The sequence below is a fragment of the Oncorhynchus mykiss genome, chromosome 1 (assembly GCF_013265735.2).
Source record: "Oncorhynchus mykiss isolate Arlee chromosome 1, USDA_OmykA_1.1, whole genome shotgun sequence".
NCBI lineage: Eukaryota > Metazoa > Chordata > Actinopteri > Salmoniformes > Salmonidae > Oncorhynchus > Oncorhynchus mykiss.
The window spans coordinates 58,192,147-58,210,957 of record NC_048565.1 but is presented as its reverse complement, the minus strand read 5'-3'; the positions used below and the strand labels follow the sequence as shown (position 1 = coordinate 58,210,957).

General features: G+C 42.7%; 1 protein-coding gene across 7 annotated transcripts in view; it reads left to right on the top strand.

Annotated features, from left to right (window-relative positions):
* Positions 1 to 18,811, top strand: part of LOC110525582 (fibroblast growth factor receptor 2) — a 113,316-nt gene that overhangs the window by 71,848 nt on the left and 22,657 nt on the right. For all 7 annotated transcript variants that reach the window (XM_021605847.2, XM_021605831.2, XM_021605840.2 and 4 more), the window contains 3 exons: positions 2,322 to 2,512; positions 3,335 to 3,457; positions 17,289 to 17,359. In XM_021605847.2, the coding sequence (XP_021461522.1) occupies positions 2,322 to 2,512; positions 3,335 to 3,457; positions 17,289 to 17,359 (385 nt within the window). The remainder of the gene's footprint in view (positions 1 to 2,321; positions 2,513 to 3,334; positions 3,458 to 17,288; positions 17,360 to 18,811) is intronic.

The following is an 18,811-nucleotide window of genomic DNA, read 5'->3' as shown; positions in this document are numbered from 1 at the left end:
AAGGTAACATAGTCGGTGGACTTACGTGGATTCATGGACGCACAGAACTTGTGGATCAGATGGAGTTAAGGAAGAGAAAGCAGCGAGATCAGGCGATGGCAATTTCCTCCTTTTATGGAGTTGAGATCTGTCGGACATTTCCACCTGACCTAATTAAAGCGCCCCTGGCCCAGCTGAGTAAATGGCAATGAATTAAATGTATTTCTGAGGTGGATTATCCCTTTAACCTGTCTAGTCGGAACCACAGCCAGTGAAAGTGCAGGGTGCCAAATTCAAAACAACAAAAATCACATAATTAAAATTCCTCAAGCATACAAGTATTTTACACCATTTTAAATCTAAAATTCTCGTTAATTCAGCCACAGTGTCTGATTTCAAAAAGGATGTACAGCGAAAGCACCACAAACGATTATGTTAGGTCACCACCAAGCCACAGAAAAACACAGCCATTTTTTCCGGCCAAAGAGAGGAGTCACAAAAATCAGAAATAGAGATAGTGATTCATTCTAACCTTTGATGATCTTCATCAGATGACACTCATAGGACTTCATGTTACACAATACATGTATGTTTTGTTTGATAAAGTTAATATAAGAAAATCTGAGTTTACATTGGCGCGTTACGTTCAGTAGTTCTAAAACATGCGGTGATATTGCAGAGAGCCATATCAATTTACAGAAATACTCATAATAAACATTGATAATGATATGACTATTATACATGGAACTTTAGATACACTTCTCCTTAATGCAACCACATTTCAAAAAAACTTTACGGAGAAAGCAAACCATGCAATAATCTGAGTACAGCCTTTAGACAACAAAGCAGCCAAAAAGATACCCGCCATATTGGGTAGTCAACATTACTCAGAAATAGCATTTTAAATATTCACTTACCTTTGATGATCTTTGAATGCACTCCCAGGAATCCCAGTTCCACCATAAATGTTTTGATTTGTTTGATAATGTCCATCAGTTATGTCCGAATATCCTCTTTTGTTAGGGCGTTTGGTAAACAAATCCAAAAGCGCGTTCAGGTCGTGCCGAACGTCGGACAAAAAGTTCAAAAAGTTCCGTTACAGCCCATAGAAACATGCCAACCTTAGTATGGAATCAATCTTTAGGATGTTTTTAACATAAAACGTCATTAATGTTCCAACCGGACAATTCCTTTGTCTGTACAAATGAAGTGGAACGTAGCTACCTTTCACGTGAGCGCGCCAGACCGAGGCTGTGGCACTCTGCCAGACCACTCACTCAAAGAGCCCTTATGAGCCCCTCCTTTAGAGTATAATCCTCAAAACAGGTTCTAAATACTGTTGACATCTAGTGGAAGCCTTGGGAAGTGAAACATATCTAATTTCACCCTGTATCTTCAATGGGGGCCGAGTTGAAAAACTACAAACCTCAGATTTCCCACTTCCTAGTTGGTACTCATAGACATCATTCAAACAGTTTTAGAAATTTCAGAGTGTTTTCTATCCAATACTAATAATAATATGCAAATATTAGCATCTGGGATAGAGTAGGAGGCAGTTCACTCTGGGCATGCTATTCATCCAAAAGTGAAAATGCTGCCCCTTATCCCAAAAAGGTTAAAGGACTGGTTCACTTTTTTGATGTAAAGGGCATGTTATAGAAGGTTACAGACTTTTTGGGGGACGATTTCACTTGGTTTTGAAAAAATGACCCCACCCGCAATAGACTTCCTCATTCCTCGTTCTCCGGTTTCTCATATCACCACAATTAGAACGAGAAAGCACGTACATGCTCTTACAAGAAAATGTATCGCTTGAGTCCAACAAAATGAAATATAACGCTGTGGATAAAGTTTGGAATTGCATCACTTACAATAAGGAAGTGAACTACTCCTTTAATGGTCCAATGCAGCCATTTTTTATCTCAATATCAAATCATTTGGTGGCCATTAATAAACATGAACAATGCTCCCAAAACACCCAAATACGTCCTTTGGTTCCATTGTGGTGAAATGAGAAACAAGAAAGCACGCGCATTCTCACACACCGAAATGTATTGCTAGAGTAGAGTTGCCAAGTTCTCTCCCACACACCTACAATGAATATAGTGTTGAACAGAACTCTACCCTCCCATATATTTGTCATTAGTCCATGTTTGCCACTGTCCCCCACAAATTGTTTCAGTCAACATTTAAATCCTGATGCCCAAAATCCCTGCTTGACTCGGTTACTTCTCTCCTCCCCACTTTGGAAAGCAGTGGTCAGTCAGTGTGGTTGAGTCCCAAATGAGTGTGTCTCTCTTTCTCTCTCTCTCTCTCTGTGTGTGTGTGTGTGTGTGTGTCAGGCCCTCTGTATGTGATAGTGGAGTATGCCTCTAAAGGGAACCTGAGGGAGTACCTACGTGCCCGCAGGCCCCCTGGCATGGAGTACTCCTACGATATTAACCGCTGCTCAGACGAACAGCTCGCCTTCAAGGACCTGGTCTCCTGTACCTACCAGGTGGCACGGGGCATGGAATATCTGGCCTCGCAGAAGGTGCACACACCACACACAAACACACCATGTTCATTCTCACCATTCTGCTTGGTAGACAGACTTCCATGACATTGCACTGGACCTTTGTGATAGGGCTTTATAGCTAAAGGTGGTTGTGTAAAAAGTGTGTGTTTATCATTGTGGGAATATTGTCTCCTAAAAACACATCTCTAGCCCTCTGTCCAAATCCCAGCATTGTCTCTCGCTATCACACAAAGCCTTTCTGTGCAGACAACTGAAGAATATATTTTTCACAACAGGGAATGGGCACATAGCCCAACACTCCATCATGCTCCCTCTCACTAGAGGAATCTGTCAGAGGCTAGAGCATACAATCACAGAGTATGTTAAGACACACACATACATACATACACACACACACACACACACACTCTGGCACGCAGTCATGCACAGAGACACACATGCACACCTAGGCACACAAAACAACTTATGTATGTCAAAAATAGTTTTCAGATTCAGGCTTGTTTCTCATGCATGTGCAATGTCGTCATGGTATATTAGGTAGTATGTGGTTAGTTGAATGTGTGTTTTTGGGTTACTACACGTATAAAGTATAAAAGCATTTATTAGCATCGCTTGTTTGTATTTTAGCATTTGCATATGTATTTATTTGCACAATGAAGTAACTGTATCATGTTCTCTTCTCCTTTTCCCAATCTTTCCACTGGTTTTCCTCTCTTCTTCTACCCTCTTCTGCTTTTCTAACCTTTTTCTCTCCTCTCCATCCACCCCTGCCCTTTCACAATTACCACTGTTATCTTTTCTCCCCTTCTCCTATTTTATCTCCTTCTCTCCATCCAGTGTATACATAGAGATCTAGCAGCGAGGAATGTCCTGGTCACAGAAAGCAACTTTATGAAGATTGCAGACTTTGGCCTGGCCAGAGACGTCCACAACATTGATTACTATAAAAAGACAACTAACGTGAGTATTTTTGGGGGGGGCACATGCTATTCTGTGTGTAAGTTAGTGTTCTGTGGTGTTGTGAGGGGGTGTATGTGACAGAGTTTGGGGTCAATTCCATTTAAATTCTGTTAAAAGTCCAGGTAGTCGATAATGGACCGTAACAGATATGTATGTAGTTGGTGCTGTATATGAACTAATATATTGTACAATCTATGCTCCCTGCATATAAAATCCACGAAGACTGCCGGAAAGCCCTGAACGAACACAAGATTGTAATTTTTGTAAACTCACATGGTGGAGGAACATACATGTATTGCCTGTAGCCTACTGTACACAGTAAGCTGTAAATGGCACTTCACCGTTTACTATAAACAACAACTGTGAGGATTTTTCTACAATAGCCACAACAATCTTTATAGAATACACATGTAATTACATGTGGAAATACATATGAGTGAACATTAGCAAGCAAGCAGCAGATGGAACAGAAATGGAATTCTCTCTTCCTTCTCCCCAGTTTTAGGTTGTTTTAGGATATTTAATAGCCCATACCAGTGACAAACATAGCTATGTTATTAACATATGGCAATACACAAACAAAATCTAGCTAATTTATTTAGCTAACGTGACTTCAGGAAATATTCACACCCTTGACTTTTTCCACATTTTGTTGTGTTATGAAGTGGGATTAAAATTGTTTTAATTGTATTTGTTATGCAAATGTATATAATTGTAGTTCATAAAAGTTAACGAATTTGAAGTTAGAATAGCTTAAACATGTGAGAGTTGGTTTGGTGCCTCTAGCTTGAACGGTTCAATAGTTAATGTTGTGGAGTTATTCAATGGAAATGTGTATTATTACAGTTCCTAAAATGTTAAAATATTTTTTATTTAGGATAGCCTGAACATGAGAAAGTGGGTTTGGTGATGTTATGCTAATGTATGCTAATGTATTCTGACCCCAATTAGTCAACTGTTCTATTGTTTGGTCGTTAGGCTGTTGGTCGACCTTGAATGTTTTAGTTGAGCAGGAACAAATATATATATTTGTGCCCATCTCAGTAAACAAATCCATTGCGGAGGCCTAGGCTAAAAGCCAATTTATGCTTGATCTGAAAATGTGGTCAGAGCCTCCAGAGGCATGCAGAGGCCAAAGCGAGCTCTGTACCACATCGCCATGCTCCTCCCAAATGTTTTATTTTTTATTTATCCTTTATTTAACTAGGCAAGTCAATTAAGAACACATTCTTATTTACAATGACAGCACAATGCACTTAGGGTGTATCTATATTTTAAAAAATACACTTTTAAATAATGGGACCAATTGATATGTCTAAAGAACAAACGGCTTTAGGTCGACCAATGTTTTTTTTGTCGTGGAGATCCCTAGTCTTCTTAAACTGGTTAGTATTTGTGTGGTTGGTCATTAGTTGTGTTGTTCAGTAGTTGTCTGTTTTATTATTTATTTAACTAGGCAAGTCAGTTAGGAACAAATTCTTATTTACAATGACGGCCTACCAGGGAACAGTAGGTTAACTGCCTTGTTCAGGGGCGAAACTACAGATTTTTACCTTGTCAGCTCAGGGATTCGATCCAGCAGCCTTTCGGTTACTGGCCCAACACTTTAACCACTAGGCTACCTGCCGCACCTGATTGTGGTCAGTAGTTGTGTGGATGTGGTCAGTAGTTGTGTGGTTCTGTAGTTGTGGTCAGGAGTTGTGTTCAGTAGTTCTTCTCAGGAGTTGTTGTGGTCAGTGGTTGTGACCAGTAGTTGTGTGGTTTTGGCCAGTAGTTGTAGTAAGTAATTGTGGGTTTGTGGTCAGTAGTTGTTGCTACGCAACAGTTGCCTTGGCTGGCCTGCTCCCTCTATGGCTAAAGCCAGTGTAAAAGACATGCTAACATATACAGTACATTTGTGCTTTTAAACTAAATAAGTACTGCACTTTAACTAGGGCTGTTGCGGTGACCTTATTACCGCCACACCGGCAGTCATGACCGCAGTCAAATTCCACGTGACCGCACCCTGGACATGGCTAACGACCATCAGGTCACACAGGGCTCTTGTCTCTAACCACTCTGACTTTAATGCAATGTATCACAACCGGCCATGATCGGGAGTCCTATAGGTTGGCGCACAACTGGCCCAGCATCGTCCGAGTTTGGTGAGGGTTTGGCCGGAGGGGCTTTACTTGGCTAATCGCGCTCTAGCGACTCCTTGTTGCGGGCCGGGCGCCTGCAGGCTGACCTCGATCGTCAGGTGAACGGTGTTTACTCCGACACATTGGTGCTTCTGGGTTAAGCAGGCGGGTGTTAAGAAGCACGATTTGGCAGATCATGTTTCGGAGGACGCATGACTCGACCTTCGCCTCCCAAGCCCATTGGGGAGTTGCAGCGATCTTGCTTTTTTTATGTTGACTCGCCTCATGGTGATTTATCAATTTGAAGAAAGAAGTTCAACAACAGGTCGAAACTGAGTGGAAACCTGGCCTTTGTGGATGTTGTTTCAAAGCTGAACAACGAAATGGACAGCGCTTTCTAAGGTGATTCATTCAACACCCATACACATATTATAGCCCAAGCCCAAAAAATACCCCGAATTAAAATGATTGTTATACAATACATAGCCTACCGCATGTTACACACAGCAGAAAAAAAAACTGATTTAAGGAGTCTTTGGGTCATAATTGGTTTTATTAATTATAGTAATCGCATTTGAGTGTGTATTATAATGCATACTGGATGGACTGGTTTCCTTATGCTGTGCTCCAAACTTAATATCCATGAGTCTGGGAGAGAACATATAGGCCTAGGTGATGCTGTTGGTTCATTGAGTGTGCAGGGCAGTTTACGGAGCTAGCCTACATGTTTATTTGACACATTACCTTTAGCTACAGAATATCTCACCAACATTTCCATCTCCTCTCTTTCCTCCATTCCTTTCCTGAGTGCACAGTGATGGGGCTGTCAACAGTTAAATTAAATATGTTTTGTTGTGAAAACATTTTATTTGACTTCACTGCATCACATCCAGCCGTGATTGGGAGTCCCATAGGGCGGCGCACAATTGGCCCAGCGTTGTCCGTGGTAGGCAGTCATTGTAAATAATATTTTCTTAATTGACTTGCCTAGATAGATAAAGGTTCAAATTAAAAATACATTAAAAAAAAAATCCCAAACAGATTTCACTTGGTTTCCCAAATTAGGGACTGGGTAGTTGCAGGAACAGGGTTGGAGAGCCCATGGCATACAGAGTTTGGGCGTAACGTCACTTGTCGCGCAGCGAGAGGCTGCATGCTCCTCAAACAGTGGTTGATGCATGGAGTGAAATAACCAGAGTAGCCTACCCGCATGATTGAAAAGAGGGCTCTAGTCGCTATTTGAGTACACACGGATGACATGGCTTTACCCCCTGCCCATTTGATAATGGGCCATTCTAAATCGAAACAGAAGTCTGTTGGGGAAAATATATAACACTTGATGAGAGAACAGCGTGTGCAACCTGAGGCAAGGAACAGAGCGCACAACTTTTTGCGACTTTCTCAAATCATTGATAGTCTATGGTCGCATCATGCAGCCCATATATGTTTTGATTTCTAAAAGACATTAAGGTTTGTGTCATTCGCAACCAAAGTTGCCAAATAACTCTAAATCTAGCGTATAGGACCTGTTTCAAATGATCACTTTTACACTCAACATAGCCACTTCATATGCCCACTCGCTCCAGAATGTAAAAAATATCCTTTCTATTTTATTCAGCTTCAAGTTCAATTATATTCTTCTTACTATAAAATCATATCATGTAAAATAATGGCATTGGACTTAAGCATATCTTGTCTGCTAAATGAACAAGCCAACAGCTTATGCCATGGCACATAGTCAGATAACATACAGTAGGCCAACGCATACTGTTCTTCTGAAATACATATCATGTTTCTTTAGACCTGCCTAAAATAAATGGATTTATTATACTTTTTAAAATCTGACCAACAAAACGTATTTGCTAGATTCATGATAGTGTTGTTAGACAAAGCAAGGAAAGTGAACTTCAAAACCTGATGTCATTTTATTGGAATTAGCAGCTGTTGTTGGTAAATAATGAATCTGCTAGCTTCTGACATGACCTACTGCATCTAGAGAGAGATCAGTTGGTGTGTTACTAAAACAGCATTATCTATTGATTGGTCAAAGCTATTCCTAATATTTTTTTCAGTTTTGAAAAGCAAAGAAAGATTTTATACACTGTTTTTGTCTGACTTGTTCGGGGGGAGTGGTCAAAACGACAGTTGTTTGGAAACAGATGGGGGAAAAATGTGTTAATGCAGTTACTGAAACTGCTGTTTCATGAGATCCGTAGGGGATATTTTTGTTCCGTGAACAGATTTGAATAGCGGAGAAGGAGGTGAAGGTGTCGCACCCTCTCCAACAAGTTAGACAAAACGTTGGAAGTGTTCAAAATTTCAGCTGTTTATTGAAAGTTACAGAAAATGTTGTGGTTGCTAAAACAGCTGTAACTTTATCAAAATAAGATTTGTTTAAAAAAAAGGGTTAAATACATACAAATGTGTTTCCTGATCTTTCTTAAATCTCAGTGAATTTGTTATTCAATATGTTTGTTTGGGCTAATAGCAGTAAGGCCAATTTCTTTTCTCCATACAATATATATTTTTATACTTCAAGGCGTCTTACAATTTAAAATCAAAAAGCTAAACTACCCTGGCTTAGACTTATGAATTAAAATGTATACATTATATAAAAAAGTTATGTAATCACACTGGTCATCGCTAGTCTACACACAGTGGGGCAAAAAAGTATTTAGTCAGCCACCAATTGTGCAAGTTCTCCCACTTAAAAAGATGAGAGAAGCCTGTAATTTTCATCATAGGTACACTTCAACTATGACAGACAAAATGAGGGGAAAAAAATCCAGAAAATCACATTGTAGGATTTTTTTATGAATTTATTTGCCAATTATGGTGGAAAATAAGTATTTGGTCCCCTACAAACAAGCAAGATTTCTGGCTCTCACAGACCTGTAACTTCTTCTTTAAGAGGCTCCTCTGTCCTCCACTCGTTACCTGTATTAATGGCACCTGTTTGAACTTGTTATCAGTATAATAGACACCTGTCCACAACCTCAAACAGTCACACTCCAAACTCCACTATGGCCAAGACCAAAGAGCTGTCAAAGGACACCAGAAACAAAATTGTAGCACCAGGCTAGGAAGACTGAATCTGCAATAGGTAAGCAGCTTGGTTTGAAGAAATCAACTGTGGGAGCAATTATTAGGAAATGGAAGACATACAAGACCACTGATAATCTCCCCCGATCTGGGGCTCCACGCAAGATCTCTCCCCGTGGGTTCAAAAATGATCGCAAGAACGGTGAGAAAAAATCCCAGAACCACACGTGGGGACCTAGTGAATGGCCTGCAGAGAGCTGGGACCAAAGTAACAAAGCCTACCATCAGTAACACACTACGCCGCCAGGGACTCAAATCCTGCAGTGCCAGACGTGTCCCCCTGCTTAAGCCAGTACATGTCCAGGCCCGTCTGAAGTTTGCTAGAGAGCATTTGGATGATCCTGAAAAAGATTGGGAGAATGTCATATGGTCAGATGAAACCAAAATATAACTTTTTGGTAAAAACTCAACTCGTTGTGTTTGGAGGACAAAGAATGCTGAGTTGCATCCAAAGAACACCATACCTACTACTGTGGCTGTTTTTCTGCAAAGGGACCAGGACGACTGGTCCGTGTAAAGGAAAGAATGAATGGGGCCATGTATCGTGAGATTTTGAGTGAAAACCTCCTTCCATCAGCAAGGGCATTGAAGATGAAACATGGCTGGGTCTTTCAGCATGACAATGATCCCAAACACACCACTCGGGCAACGAAGGAGTGGCTTCGTAAGAAGCATTTCAAGGTCCTGGAGTGGTCTAGCCAGTCTCCAGATCTCAACCCCATAGAAAATCTTTGGAGGGAGTTGAAAGTCCGTGTTGCCCAGCAACAGCCCCAAAACATCACTGCTCTAGAGGAGATCTGCATGGAGGAATGGGCCAAAATACCAGCAACAGTGTGTGAAAACCTTGTGAAGACTTACAGAAAACGTTTGACCTCTGTCATTGCCAACAAAGGGTATACAACAAAGTATTGAGATAAACTTTTGTTATTTTCCACCATAATTTGCAAATAAATTCATTAAGAATCCTACAATGTGATTTTCTGGATTTTTTTCTTCTCATTTTGTCTGTCATAGTTGACGTATACCTATGATGAAAATTACAGGAATCTCTCATCTTTTAAGTGGGAGAACTTGCACAATTGGTGGCTGACTAAATACTTTTTTGCCCCACTGTACCTTAAAGTTGCAACAGCATTTCTAGCTTAAACAGTGTAAGAGTTACGTGCTAAATATTAAAAAGTCAGAGGTATGATGACGAGTTAAACCCGGGACTTTTGCATCGCAAGTCCTACGAAATATGAAGCATGATGAAGATTTAGAACGGAACCACTGTTTTGTTCAAAAGCTGAGGAATTGGATGTGGAGAAATGTAACCACTCAAAAAAACAAACAAACAAAAAAAATTACAATTGAAAAAATCGGTGAGCTATGGATACAAAATGTAAATGTTATCCATATTCACAGGTTAAACGGTATCTGTTTAAAATTACATTGTTTAGAAACAATTGAGTAGAACAAGCATATTTTTAGGGTTCTGATGGGGTATGACAAATTGGACTAAGTGCATTTATTATATATAGTGCATTTGGAAACTATTCAGACCTTGACTTTTTCCACATTTTGTTACGTTACAGCCTTATTCTAAAATGGATTAAATAGTTTTTTCCCCCTCAATCTACACACAATACCCCATAATGACAAAGCAAAAACAGGTTTAGACATTTTTGTAAATGCATGGTGTTAAATATTTTTGTATTCATATATTCATGTCATTGACACTTACAAATAATTAAAATGTAGTTGCTAGTAGAATGTTACAATGCGAATGTCATGTAAAAAAAAAAAATGTTTTATACATTATACACCTCCCTTGCACTGCACTGCTTTGTAACACCTTTTGCTCAGTTGTTTCAGTGGGCTGGCCCTCATCTGCTCTGTAAGCAAATTATTCCCATAGTTCGCTTCTGGAGACAGTTTTGTCAACAAGCTACGGGCATGGAGGTATGATATCTTCTTTAGAAGAAGCCATGTTGTCTGCATTCTCTCTCCTCTCGCTTGCTCCTCAAAAGTGGCTTGCACTGTCAGCTGCAAGTGCAAGCATGGCTGGCTTACTACGGCTCCCTTAAGATTCAGACAAATTACTAGACATACAGATTGATGGATCGAGTCTATGACGTGAGACAGATTTGACTGAAGTACCGAAAGTAACAGAACGTCTAGTTCCGAACCGTTATTCGTGTTCTAGTATTTAATAAGTACAGAAGGGTCGGTGTACCGTGCAACACCAAAGTAAACGTTGTTAAACTGGAACCCAGTTGTGTCATTTCGAGTTAACACTTCCCTCCCTCCCTTCTCAGTCTTGGCAGAGATTGGAGGTTCCCAGACCATCAGTAAATGCAGTGCTTATAGAGTGGCTCTGTGCCTCTCTTGTTCCTTCACTTCCATAGCCACTTGTCCAAACAGCCCGAGAGAGAGACAGATACTGAAAGAGATGGAGAGCAGAGTGCTTGTCATCTTCATAGTAGACCCCCAGTAGCATTCATCCCATTCCCACTGTAGAGCATAGCACAGCCCGCTGCTTTTTCATTACACATACTATAATGCAGAGAACCTAGCCTAGTTGAAAACAACCACCCACAACAGCATGGGCCATAGACAGTGGGTGATGGTGAGGATGTAGTCTAGGAGAAAAGAGACTTATTTCAGAAGGTGTATTAAAAAGGTAGGGGCAGATATAATGTTAATCATCATGACGGTTCCTCTATGAGGACGGATATCATCACCATCTATGAGGGCCTCCTAACCCTATCTGGGAAAGCTGATTACCTTGCAGGTCAATCAAGGCAAAATAATATTGTAATAGATGGTATCCAGGAAAGTCAAAGTGAAATATGGCCAGAATCAGAGACAAAGTTCATAACTTGCGAGGTGAAGAGGAGGATTATTTAAAATACTGTTTGAAGAGGTAGCGTTTCAGAAGTTTTCGAAAGATGGGCAGGGACTCTGCTGTCCTAGCTTCAGGGGAAAGCTGGTTCCACCATTGGGCTGCCAGGACAGTAGAGCTTTGGAGGGCCAAGAGACCTGAGGTGGCAGAACTGAGTGCTTGAGTTGAGTTTGAGCATCGCCTGAAGGTAGGGATGGGCAGTTCCTCTTGCTGTTCCGTAGGTAAGCGCCATGGCCTTGTAGTGGATGCGAGCTTCGACTGGAAACCAGTGCAGTGTGCGGAGGAGCGGGGTGACATGAGAGGACTTGGGAAGGTTGAAAATAAGTTGCAGGGGTTTGATGGCACAAGCAGGGAGCCCAGCCAACAGCAAGTTGCAGATGTCCAGACGGGAGGGGGCAAGTGCCTGTATTAGGACCTGCTCCGTGTCCTGTGTGAGTCACTGCTTTGATGTTTGTAGAGAATGACAGGGTTTTGTCCTGGGTCACGCTAAGGTTCTTTGCACTTTGGGAGGGCAACACTGTAGTTGTCAGCCGTGATGGAGAGGTCTTTGAGCGGACAGGCCTTCACCAGAAGGAAGAGCAGTTCCATCTTGTTGAGCTTGAGGTGGTGGGCCAAAATCCAAGTTGAGATATCTGGGGGAGAGGGAGGGGGGTGATAGCAGAGATAGGAGAGACCATGTGAGGATATGATGGAGCCGAGTGACTTGTTGTATAGACAGAAGAGGAGAGGCCCTAGAACCGAGCCCTGGGGGACACCAGTAGTGAGAGTACATGGTGCAAACACAGATCCTCCTCACGTCACCTGGTAGGTGCATAGACTTCTCCACCACTGAGAGGGTGGAGAAAATGATCTGATTGTTAGATCTAGCGGTTAGCTCTAGGAGGATGAGAACAGAGGAGAGAGTCAGCTTTAGCCGTGCGGAGAGCCTCCATGACACAGAGAAGAGCAGTCTTGGTTGATTGACCAGTCTTTAAGCCTGACTGGTTAGGGTCAAGAAGATCATTCTGAGAGCGATAATGAGAAAGTTGATCAGAGACAGCACACTCAAGTGTTTTGGACAGAAAAGATGTGAGATGAGTCGAGTGTTGGTTTCTTGAAAAGGGGAGAAACTCGGGCCAGAGGGGATGCAGCCGGTGGTCAGGGATGAGTTGATGAGGGAAGGGAGGAATGGGAGAAGGTCTCCAGAGATGGTCTGGAGAAGGGAGGAGGGGATGGGGCTGGGTGGCCAGACCTCACTAGTTGCAGGATGTCATCTGGTGAGAGAGGGGAGAAAGAGGTCAAGACGTAGGGTAGTTCTGTGTGTTTGAGACTAGTGGACTCAATAGGCTTAGTGAATGAGTAGCGGATGTCATCAACCTTTTTGTCAGTGGTTGACAAAGTCGTCCACAGAGGGACGAGGGGGAGAGTTTCCTAGGGTTAGAGGTAAAGCTTTTAAATTTAGAGTGGTAGAAAGTGGCTTTAGCAGCAGATAGAGTAAGAGAAGGTAGAAAGGAGGGAGTGAAAGGACGATAGGTCCTCCGGAAGTTTCATTTTCGCTCAGCTGCCCGTAGCCCTGTTCTGTAAGCTTGCAATGAGTCACTCAGCCACGGAGTAGGAGGTGAGGGCCGAGCGGAAAGGAGACAGGGCGAGTCATAGGATGCGGGAATGGAGGAGAGTAGGGTCAAAGAGGCAGAATCAGGAGACAAGAGGGAGAAGGATGTAGCAGAAGGGAGCGATAGGATAGAAGAGGAGAGTGTAGTGGGAGAGAGAGAGCAAAGATTGTGACGGCACATGACCATCTGGGTAGGAGCTGAGTGGTTAGGGTTGGTGGAAAGGGAGATAGAACAGGAAACTAAGTAGTGATCAGAGTCCTGGAAGGGGTGGGGGGGTTGCAGTGAGATTAGTAGGTCCAGCAGCCTCTAGAAAAGTATAGCCTGAGATGAACTCTGCGTTCTTGACTGCAAATTGGCTGTCCAAATGCTAACAGAGACCCGGAATTGCACATGGGTTGTGCATGCAGGGTACACTAAATTAGAAGGGTTTGCAGCCAGGGGGTGGGGAGTGTCTGTAAAGCCTGCCGAGAGAGGTGCAAAACAGGAATAGAAAACACACACATAGTTGACAAAGCTACAAAAGAGCAACATTAGAAAATCTAGGTAAGATACTCAAGTGAGAGTTGTGTGGCGCCTTCCTCGAACAACTCGGCAGAACTGTTTTTGTTTTGCCGACTGTCTTTGTTTTGTGACAAAACTGACCTGACCGCCGCTTACAGCTGCGACTGAGAAACCAGGGGCGACTGAAGCGCTAACACTGATTGTCTAGGAGAAGTGAAACCACTCCCCCACCTATACAGCCACTGATTACCAAAGAAAGTCACACAGTTCCTGCCCCTTGATCCTGGCTGATGTGTCAACAACTATCTGAAAATGATGATCAGTCAGCAGTTCACACACCAAGTAGGCCACTGGAAAGACAGGCAGCACTTAAAGTAGATGGCCCTCGCTAGCAAAAATACTACTAGCTAGCAAAAACTAGACCACAACAGATAAAGAAACAAAAATATATACATATCACTCCTGGAGATATCAGGAGTCCTCTGTCTATAGAATGAAGCACGATTGTAGTGAAGTCCTTCAGGTTCAAGGACAAGCTTGAGGTTCTTGAAAGAGCGAAAACCCTTAAAGGGTCCAGCATCTTCATCAATGAGGATTTCTCTGAGGCAGTCCACCAAAGAAGAGAATAACTCATGCCAGCTATGAATGCTGCGGGAGAATGTGGGGACATAGCCTATGACAAACTGATTGTTCACCCTTCTCCCAAGGGCCTATGAGGAGTGACAGAAATACACCTTTGGGTTAGTAATCTCAGCCCCCCTCAGAGACTCATTTGAGGATGCAAAAATCTCAATACATGGATTATACACTGAGTGTACAAAACATTAAGAACACCTGCTCTTTCCATAACAGACTGACCAGGGGAATCCAGGTGAAAGCTATGATCCTTTATTGATTTCACTTGTTAAATCAACTAAAATGTAGATGGAGGAGATGAGAGAGGTGAAAGGATTTGTTTTGTTGTCTAGAGACAAGTGAGACATGTATTGAATGGGCAAGACAAAATATTTAAGTTCCTTTGAGCCGGGTATGGTACATTTTAGGAGGTGCCAGATGGACCGGTATCGAGAATGGTCCACTTCCCAAAGGACATCCAGCCAACTTGACACAACTTTGGGAAGTATTTACCACAGTTACCATTTCGATAGATGCAAGCATCAGTACCTAGGCTGATGATATCAGCAGCAGAAATGTATTTACAAGGATATGTTCACTGGCAGCTGGCTACTGTAGGAAAGTTATTGTAGCGATGTGCGCTGAGAGCCAAGAAGGAAGGAACCAAAGGGAGTGACATATATATATATAGGGCAGGTGAGTCCAGGTGAGTCTGATGACGCGCAGGTGCGCGTAACGATGGTAACAGGTGTGCGCCATAACGAGCAGCCTGGTTACCTAGAGGCCAGAGAGGGAGCACACTTGACTGCACCCCCTTCCCTGACGCGTGGCTCCAGCTGCAGGACGCCGACAAAAATGACGATCCCAGGGAACAGGTGCGGACCGGTCACCTCTGCAGAGGCGCAGCCAATCCGGCTGAGACGCAGGAGCATGGCGACCTAGAGCGCTGGAGAGGAGCATATCTGACGGTACCCTCTCCCCAGCGCTGTCGGCTCCAGCCGCAGGACGCCAACCCAAGGGAAGATCCCAGGGATCAGGAGCAGACCGGTCACCCCCACTGATGCGGACCGGTCACCCCCGCTGATGCACAGGTGCGCGTAACGATGGCAAGAGGTGTACGCCATAACGAGCTGCCTGGTACCTAGAGGCCGGAGAGGGAGCACACGTGGCAGTTACAATCTAATGAAACATTTGTTACATTAAACAGGATCCTTTCAGCCCATATGTGTCATCCTATGAAGTGGACGTTATGTTGCGCACTCACTAGTCTGTCCCTCTCATTTTAGTAGATATATTTTGCCGTAATCATCTGGCAACATGCAACAAGGGATGTAGCCTACAGTCAGAGGGGGAAGATGGACACTGTTGATTGGCAGGTGAAATTATGTCCAACGGATTAGGTCGGCTCCTTTCCTCCTGGCTTGGCAGAAATCTCAAAAAAGGTCCAATTGTGAACTCGCGACCCAAATTGATCACATAGAATTGAGTATTTTTTCTGTTATATTTTTCGTAGATGGGTGTTATTCTACAAAGTTCTATCTAGCGCTGCAGTGAGTGGGAGGGCTCTGACAGATTTGCTAAAAAGTATGGATGACAGGAAGTTTGTGGGTGCAGTGTTGTTAGACTTTAGTGCTGCTTTTGATGTAATGGATCATGAACTGTTGCTAGGTAAACTCAAATGTGATGCTGCTCTATTCTGGATGGTAAGCTATCTATCCAGGAGAAGGCAAAAAGTATTATTTAGTGGTAGCTTCGAACAGTAAAGATTTACGCTATGGTGTTCCTCAAGTTAGCTGCCTAGACCCACTTCTTTACTAATGATTTACTGTACCCTCAGTAATGAATAAAGCAAGAGTGGTTATGTATCCTGATGACTCTACAATGTATAGCGCTGCATCAGCGTATAATGAGTTCCCAAATGTACTGAACAAAGAACTAAGGACAGTGTCTGAGTGGGTTAACGTTAACAAATTGGTGTTGACTATTTCTAAAACAAAATGTGTTTTATTTGGTACAAGATAAATGCTTGCTGGTGACCCTCAATTAAACTTGTTGATGGATGGGTAGCCTGTGGAACCAGGTCATAAGACCAAACTACTTGGTGTCACATTGGACGCAGCTTTATCCTGGTTTGAACATATAGTTAACCTTGTAATCGAAATAGGTAGGGGCACTGCTATAACAAGAAAATGTTCTGAGTATGTAACATCCAGCACTCTTAATCAGGGAATTCTAGCTTTGGTTCTATCACACCTAGAGTACTGTCCAGTCATATGGTCATCTGCTGCAAAAAAACTAGCTCAAAACAGTGCTGCCTAATTAGCTCTTCATTGCGCTAACCGTATGAATGTCTACCGAATGCATCTTAATCTCTCATGGCTTCCTGTTTTTTTGGGGGAAGGGGGGTGTAGTAATATTCAAGAAACCAACATTTTTTTCTGCCCAACTAGTGTATACAAGTAACGAACATAACCACCACCAAACCAGACGGGCAAGTTAACCTTATACCCCCCAGACCAAGGACAAATCTCAAATCTAGAGTAATATTCAGAGCCATCACCGAATGGAATTCTTTACAAAGTCACAGACAAAAAGTAAATCCAACTTCAAGAAAACAATTAAAGAACATCTACTGCGATCGACCACATGACTGGACAGATACTAATCCCACTGAATGTTAGATGTATTACCTCTAAGGTATTTTAATGCTCTTTAATGTCTACTTGTTAAGTGTTTGTAATGTCTTAAGGTAAAAGGTAATTGTTTCTAATGTCTTTATAGTGTTGAACCCCAGGAAGATCATCTGACGTTATAGCGTCAGCTAATGGGGATCCTAAATAAAAAATAAAATTCCCAGATCTAATGATATTCCTGGGAATACCAAGAACCTGGAAGAACTGCATGATTGGTGAATAAATATTGGTCATAAAATACCCCAGAGGATGTCTATTTGCGCATAGATAACTTTTTCAACCCTGTGACCTATTGACCTCTCACCTGTGTGGGTTTGTCCTCAGGGTCGTCTCCCGGTGAAGTGGATGGCTCCTGAGGCTCTCTTCGACCGTGTGTACACTCACCAGAGCGATGTGTAAGTACTGTAACTTGTTTTTACTCTCTCTCACACCCATGCAGTCCACTGGGCACAGATGTCAATTCAACGTCTATTCCACATTGGGTTAACATAATTTTATTAAAAGCAGGAACTCAGCCTAGACTGTGTTCATTAAGGCAAGAAAAACAATTAAAACAGGGAGGGACTAGCTAGACCTGTACAATAAAAAAACTTTTATATTCGTTTTCAGTTGCAAAACACTTTAAAACATTTGTCATTGTGTGCCCTAATTAACACAACCCTGGCCTATACACTCACTGGCTGTAGCTCTGTGATGCAAATTGTTTTGCAGCAAGACCGAGGGGGTAAGAGGGTGGGATGGTGGTGGGGGCTCGGGTACAGGAGGTCAGTGAGGTATTTTGATTGTGGTGGAGTTAGTGGGTGGGGGGTGGTATTTTTTGGGGGGGTGGGTTGTGTACCGGCCGGTCTGTGGCAAAAGTGAAAGTTTCACGCTAGACTTGCAGCCAATGCTGTGTTACTAATCTGCCTGTCTTCAAAGCCTCTGGAAGGGGCCAGAGCCCACCCCCTGCCCTGCCCTGCCCTGCTCGGAAGTCTCCCGTAGACCCCCTTCAAGTCTTTCACACATAACTGAATGCAACAATGCCACCTCTCCCCCAACCTTCAAATTAGGCCTCCTCTCTCACCTCTCTCTACCCATTCTGCACACACTCGTCTCTCAGTCTTGAGTCTTCATTCTTTGAACATGTGGCTCATCTTTTTCGGCGGCCTTTTCCATGAACAAAATAATCCCTATTTGTTTTTATTTTCATTCATCTCGAAAGTGAATGGCAGCAGACCCGTCTTTCCTCCTTTCCTCATCTCTTTCAAGGACTACTTGCTCTAAAAAAAGGAAACCGAAGAACAAAAGAGTAGCCAAGTCCCCCATCTGAATCACACTTTAGGCAAAAACTGATCCATAGCATGACATCAGATGAAATGAGTATATGATGTCTCTTTTGGATTAAGTAATACCCGCATACCCCCATGGTCTGATGTATGTGTTTTGATCTGCTTTTTACAATTCATATACATGTTGTTGTTTGTCAAGGAAAATGTTAGAGTGAAATGCCCAACCAGCTAACAGTGTGGACTGATTTGAGCCACAGAAGTATGCTATTCTGCATAAGCTTAATTTATTTAGGCTAGTTAGCAGACCAGTCTCACCCCCCATTCCCCTGTTGTATGCTACCTTAGTGTGTGTGTGAGAGAGACAGAGAGAGAGCTTGTGTGTATACCTACATGGGCCAATGGAATGATGAGAGGTGAGCGATGGATACGAAGTGCCATTGAATGGAGCAGAGGAGTATGTAAACAAACAGAAAGATATGGTGGGAGATAGGAGAGAACAAATTCAGGGCCAGTTATGTTAACAGATGGATGGAGAAATACCCGCAGGACTAAATAAAAGAAAGGTGTGTCTGTGTCATG